This window comes from Rutidosis leptorrhynchoides, unplaced genomic scaffold, assembly GCF_046630445.1.
Source record: "Rutidosis leptorrhynchoides isolate AG116_Rl617_1_P2 unplaced genomic scaffold, CSIRO_AGI_Rlap_v1 contig122, whole genome shotgun sequence".
NCBI classification, from domain to species: domain Eukaryota; kingdom Viridiplantae; phylum Streptophyta; class Magnoliopsida; order Asterales; family Asteraceae; genus Rutidosis; species Rutidosis leptorrhynchoides.
In genome coordinates, this window is record NW_027266377.1 from 34,253 (window position 1) to 41,125 (window position 6,873).

The following is a 6,873-nucleotide window of genomic DNA, read 5'->3' on the forward strand; positions in this document are numbered from 1 at the left end:
TGATCTGCTAAACCCTTTCATGTGACGACCATGATCAGACTCCTTCTCCTTGATCTTTCTAAGCTTCCTTTGGATGATTGAAGATACAAGATCAATACTCCCAATTGTTGTTTCTGAATCTTCCTCAGCTCGAATCACTCCATGCCTTTTTGTAAACAAAGTCACCTAGCCAAAGGAAACCCAACCATTCTTAAAACAATCACACAAACTTAAACAATCAGAAGTCATCAGTTCATCACTAGTCCTAAATGGAGTCAAAATATAACTGCATTCACTATATGGATTACTGACAACTTTGAATCAGCTGCTCATACAAACCAAAAGACTAACAATTTGGTACAACTGATCCTACAAATAATCTATCGTAACCGATTAAGTTAAGGAAAAAGCTAAAGCATTGATAGTTTCGAAAGGGCACACCTCACATCTCCGGATTTTAGCTCCTTTACCGAATTCTCCACCTCTAGCAGACAACTTAACATCAACCTCCCTCACAAGATGACTATGTTTCTGAACTGCCTTGCCTAATTTGTCTTCCACATGCTTCTTAATTGTATCAGTCAACTGTTAAACAAACAAAATTACACATACATCCACGACCAAATTGGTTTTTAATTGAATTTGAAGTAAACAAACAGGGAGCATACAATACAAGCATACCTCTAAGTTTTTGCCTTGAATAATCAATTTGACCGAAGAGAGGACGCCGTCCCATGACATTCGAACACCGCCATTTTTACGAGAAGATAAAACCAGCGGCATCAGCAAGTTGACATTGTTGTTGTTTGGTGTTAAAGGCTTCAAGAAGCTCGATTTCAGAGTCCACGAAGAAGAAGAAGACGAGGATGGTGATTTGGAGGCGAGTAAACACGTGGAAGTGTGAGATTTTTGAAAACAGGAATTCGCTAAAAGAGTAGCCGTCGCCGTCGCCGTCGCCGCCATTGATTCGAAGATTGATCGGAATCGAAGTATAGAGTAATCGGATTTTCTTCTGATGCGGATAATGGATAATAGTAGGAGAAGAGATATTTATTTATTTATTTTATACACATACATTCCCTATACTTTTCCTAAATATACGTTTTTTTCCCTGAACTGTTATTTTTGACGTTTGGTTGCCTGAAATTTAGTTCATCTATACAATTTATTTCCTGCCGTTATGGAAAGATGACGTGGAAGATAACTACAGGTAGTAACTACAGCGTCACATAAACGTCCGTCAATAACATTAACGACCCTTCTACGCCAAAATGTAATAGATGAAAGTTCAGGTGGCAATATGTAAATACGGAAATTTTTAAGGGAGTATCCGTGCAATAATCTCTATTTATTTTTATAAATGAAATTTTTTATTCTTTAGTTGATAATATAAAATGGATAAGGGCACGTGACCTGCCTGAGACTGCAAACGTGGCGCTGGATAAATGTTTGTAAGAAAATCAATAATAATGAAAAATAATTTAATGAATATAAGATATAGACTGGACAACGAGATCCACGACTTGAGGGCTTAGTCATAGAAAGCCCATTAGTGTTTTTTGTACAAGCCCATGTAGTTTTACCAAATGACGTTCAGGTCCAGTCAATTATGGACTTAGCTTAAAAACATTTCCCTAAAATTAGGTAAAAAAAGCAGTAATAACATGATTTCATGTGCAACAGACAGGTGTACGATCAGGTCTGTGTAATTTGATTAAATAACTAAAAGAATGAATGGGATGTGAAGACTTTTTTTCCATGTTTGGTTGAGTTGAGCTTCAAAAATTGGCCTCACATTCATTCAAAATGCAAGTTGGGCACATTATTAAATAGATAGATACCGATAATTCCACAACCACGCAAGTCGCCACTTTCTTTACTTTGATATTTTCTGTGAAAAAAATATCTTAGTTTCTTTAATATCTAGTACAACCATAGTTTTTTCCAGTGCGATAAAGTTACATACTCTTATCTATACACTCAAATTTGTTCCATTTTTTTTAGAGAACAACTTTCCTCCTCCAGACTTCATTGACTTGTAATTATTCTCTTATGTACAGCATGTTTACATGACAGGACACCTTCTAGGCTCTAGCAATGCTTCTGCTTTTCATTTTTCCTTTGGTATCTATCTAATTAAACTTTCTATATCAATCATGAAAGTCTCATCTTCATAACAAAAAATAACACAAATCTATTAAAAAAATTTATTTTCCATTTTTTACGTTCCTAATACAAATCTCCAAAATTTGTTCTTCGAGTGTAGAACCCTCAACCTCGAGAAGGACTAAATAACGAAACATTAAACCACTATCTCAGTATTTAAATAAACTCAAAGATAATTTTTGCCATTTTTTAAGAAATTTTATCTAATTCAACATCTCACAGTAAATCAGTATTGGTTGACCTAATGATTATTGAAGGTGAGCTTCCATGAGTATCCTTATATTGTCCAAATTGAATTAAAAGAAAAAGAAAAACACCTCACGATCAAAAATTCAAATAAATAGAGTTTACATTGAGCATCAAATAACGACTTACAAAAAAATATTTCATATCATTTCTTCTATTATTAAGATGCATATCAAGATACATTAACCCAAGACAACTTTCAATTATAACTTGTGAAAAATTGGAAAATCAACTTTCACTTGGTTTTTTTTTGGGTAACTTAACTTTCAATTATTCTTTAAATCGGTCATTTTTCGATAACAAAATTAATTTAAGTAGAGTCGCCAGGAAAAAAGATGTATTATGCTTTTCAAAGATGCCAATTACGACCACCAGCACAAGTACACTTGTTCTAATTGGATCCAATGGCGTAGAATAGCTACCCATGCCCAACCTTTCGATTTAAAAACCAACGCCATAAAATTAAATATCGCGCTACCACTACGCCACGTGTTTGGATATTATCCATTAGAGACCCACTTAAGCAGTCAGCACTACACAACACAATTTAAAAAATGTAAAAAAGTTTAAAAATATCTCTGGCACACAAAATATCTCCTCTCATGAGGGCCCCACCATCTTTGTGATCATGAAATGTCCACCACCAAAACCATCGACAACGTATTGGGCAAATGGGAATTTAGGCCTTTTTTCCGATATTTCTCAGCTGACGTGGCGTAAAAAAAACCACAGTGAGAGATATTTTTAAAGCAGGCCAAGGTATAACCCACCGTTGGATGAAGGGTCGGTAAATAGAGAAGAGAAGATCTCGACCGTCCAATTGATTTCGTGATATCTTTTTAGATATTTTTATTTGAACATAAAGGCACGATGGACAAATTTCTGAAGAGAATTAGATTTTTATTTTATTTTCTTTTCTTTTCTTTCAATCGTCTTCTTTGATTTGGGTTTTTGAGTTTTCGTCTTGCTAACGTGTCACCCTGATAGAGAGAAATCAAAAAATCGAAATGGGAGAGATGGCGTTGAGTAGTAGAGAACAAGAGCAGTTGGTTAAGACAACGGTAGAGGAGAATCGGAAAGATGACGGCGGTGGAGGCGGCGGGGATGACGGAGGAGGAGGAGGAAGAGGAGGGACTGTGAAGTGGGAGAGTTTATTCTCGAGGAAGTTTTTGAGGGTTTTGTTAGTTGAAGCTGATGATTCAACTAGGCAAATTATTGCTGCTCTTCTCAGGAAATGCAATTACAGAGGTTAGACTTGTACTTGAACTTGTTGATCTTCCTTCATTTAGTATTGTTTTGTTATCAATTTTGCTTCTTAGTGTGTGTTTATCCTTGTTAACCTAAGTTCAATCGAGTTTAATTTCATAGTTTAAGTCTCTTAGATGCATAGAACAATCAAAGATTAGTTTTTCCTCGACAAGTTAGGAGTAATACCTCGTGCAGTGGTCTCAATTTTCTTAACTTGATGTTATCAGAGGAAATTTTTTGATGGAAATTTCGATCTAGGTTTAAATTTCACTTCATTGATTGGCACGGCTAAATTTGCATTGCTCATAACATTGATTAAATAGTTGATCTAGTACTGAAAATGGTTTGTTTTATGATTAAATAGTTGTAGCTGTTACTGATGGATTGAAAGCATGGGAGTTACTGAAGGGAAAGCCTCATAACATCGATTTGATCTTGACGGAAGGGGATTTGCCAGCAATATCTGGTTTTGCTCTTCTTACGCTAATCATGGAGCACGAGATTTGCAAAAACATTCCTGTTATAAGTAAGCAATATTCTGGACTTATTTCTGGTAATTTGATTTTTCATTAAAATTGATAAACTCACTTTTTTCTTATTCCTGATGGTTTTGCAGTGATGTCTTCAGAAGATTCAATTAGCACAGTCTATAAATGCATGTTGAGAGGTGCCGCAGACTATCTTGTGAAGCCTATTAGGAGAAATGAGCTGCGGAATTTGTGGCAGCATGTATGGAGAAGACGATCTGTATGTTCCCAACTATTCTCAGATTGTATTTTGCTCTTTTAATCTCACAGTTTACCATTTTAACTGACTTATTCTTGTGTTCCTCTAGTTATCATTTGCTGGAAGTGCCCCCCAGGATGAAAGTATTGGACAACAAAAAGTTGAAGCCACGGCTGAAAATAATGCTGCTAGTGATCGTGCAAGTGGTTCAATGGATTGTATCCAGAGAAACAATGATTGCCTTGAGAAAGGGAGTGATGCTCAGGTAATTTTTTGCTCTTTGCACTTTCCAGAGCGACGTGTTATTTAAAATAATGAATTACCATTATCATCTTCAGTGAACCTAGATGCTAAATATTTAAAGTTATACTTATGCCTGTTTTTGTGTTTGCTAAGTGTAAAAAATGGATTTCTATTCTTTTTTGGGTTGGCTTCATGGATTTTGTGAAAAGACTGAGTATTCTGTCTCTTGCAGAGCTCTTGCACGAAGCCGGACATGGAAACTGAGAGTGCACCCATGGAAACCACCCAAGATTTATCTGAGACAACATGGGGCAAATCATCTCGAAATGAAACAAATTTGCAGAACTGTGAAGCAAATGCCAGTTTTCATGAAGGTGAAACTTCATTACATTTTAGAATAATTTTTTATATGTTTCGTTTTGTTAGGAGCCATCTAACATTTTGCAAATGCTTTTATTTTATAGGTTTTGCTGTGGGCTTCTCCACGGAAGTCAATAGAGCAACGAGTGAACCAAAAGTTCAAAGAAGGGACAATTTTACTGCAAATGAGGAGGCTTCTGATGTCAATTCTACTAAAACAGCTATTGACTTCATGGGCACATCAAATAACCACGTTGCTTCAAATGATGGCATGGATAAGTTTGATTTTTCCCCATCACTTGATCTTTCCCTGAGAAGATCTACCCTTACGCCTTCCGATTCATCAGCCTTCACAAGGTGAGTTTCTGTTTGGTCTTTTATAAGTGGCATAGGCATTTGCATATAGCATCTTTGGCATATATTTATTTTCAAGTGTTTCTTTGGCTAACTCATTGTAATTCCTACCATATGCAGGTATACTAATAGATCTCTTCTGCCCCAACACCCTACATTAGTTGGTAGCGATTTTGATCAACTAAAAGCATCTGGAAGCAATTCTGATAAAAATTACTCACAGTTTGTTACCGGTTACAAATCTGACGTTCCTGATCCATTGCTTAGCTCTCAAAGTGTTGTATCTTTCGTAACGGGCCATTCTGGGGTTGCAACATCATGCCCCCAACAGAAAGTACTTCCAGTTCAAGTGAAGGGTGTAAGGGTCAACGATGGCTATGGCTCTGTGCATCCAATTTTCTGTACACAATCAAATCCATCACCAACACCGACTCCAAGTCAACTTTGGCCCAGTATCCGAAAGAATACCTTTTATCAGAACAATTATGAGAACTCCGAGCTGCTGTACAATCAACTTGGTCAAAATACCGACAATTTGACCCAAAAACAGGATCATGTTATGGACTGTGTAGATCGAGGACATATATCTCCGACCACCGATCAAAGTACGAGCGGTAGTTTCTGTAATGGCGCTATAAGTCGTTTCAACAGCATAGGTGCTTATGGAAGTACTTGTGGAAGTAATGGAAATACTACTGATCAGGTTGCTGTCGGCAATAGTACTGTTGCAGAGAGCAAGAACGAAGATGGGTATTTCAGTACTAATGGGAATTCTCACAGATCAATCCAGAGAGAAGCTGCTCTGAACAAGTTCCGATTGAAACGGAAAGATAGATGCTTTGAGAAGAAGGTATACATATAATTGTTTTGTTCCCGCATTTATAAGTATATTAATTCACATTTGGATAATACTTATGCTGATTTGTTCGTTTTCCCTATCAGGTTCGATACGAGAGTAGGAAAAAGCTTGCAGAGCAGCGTCCAAGAATAAAAGGACAATTTGTTCGACAGGTACAGTCGGATGCTCCACATGTCGAAAATGGGAACAACTAGGGCAATTCATATGATAGTTAGGAGGTTAGACACTAGAATTAGTAAGTAACACAGAGGCTAGCTATTGACTGGTTTTAGCAGCGATTAGTGTTAATATCCACTTGTGACGTGTGAGAACCGATCAGAGGTTCGAAATTCGAGACAGACTGAAGATGTTTTTCTGACATTGACAGCAATAGTATTACACCTGTGGATATCAACAGGGCTGTAGTATTCTCTTGTATGTATTGTAAAATGGCATTGTAAGAGTTGACTGCTCATTTGTCTATGTATTTTCACACACTGTATCAACATAGGAGGGGGTTCCTTTGTTCCTTTGTTTATTATTAACATGTAGATTTGTTCACTCCAAAACTTTAACTCTATACATATTTTGTTAGTGGATGAAGTTTAGCAAAAGAAAGCTTGGGTTGTTCGATTTGTTAGTAAGGAAAGATTCTAGCATGCAGAAAAATACAAAAGGCTATGGTGTGCCTCGGATTTGTCTTTTTTCTCTCA

General features: G+C 36.6%; 1 protein-coding gene across 1 annotated transcript; it reads left to right on the forward strand.

Annotated features, from left to right (window-relative positions):
• The first annotated feature begins 3,398 nt into the window (after positions 1-3,398).
• On the forward strand, positions 3,399-6,375 carry LOC139881173 (two-component response regulator-like APRR5). Its single transcript, XM_071865690.1, has 8 exons — positions 3,399-3,639; positions 4,004-4,165; positions 4,256-4,386; positions 4,475-4,630; positions 4,841-4,982; positions 5,073-5,325; positions 5,443-6,172; positions 6,265-6,375. Exons 1-8 carry the CDS (start codon positions 3,399-3,401, stop codon positions 6,373-6,375), a joined length of 1,926 nt encoding a protein of 641 aa, XP_071721791.1.
• The last annotated feature ends 498 nt before the right edge of the window (positions 6,376-6,873 follow it).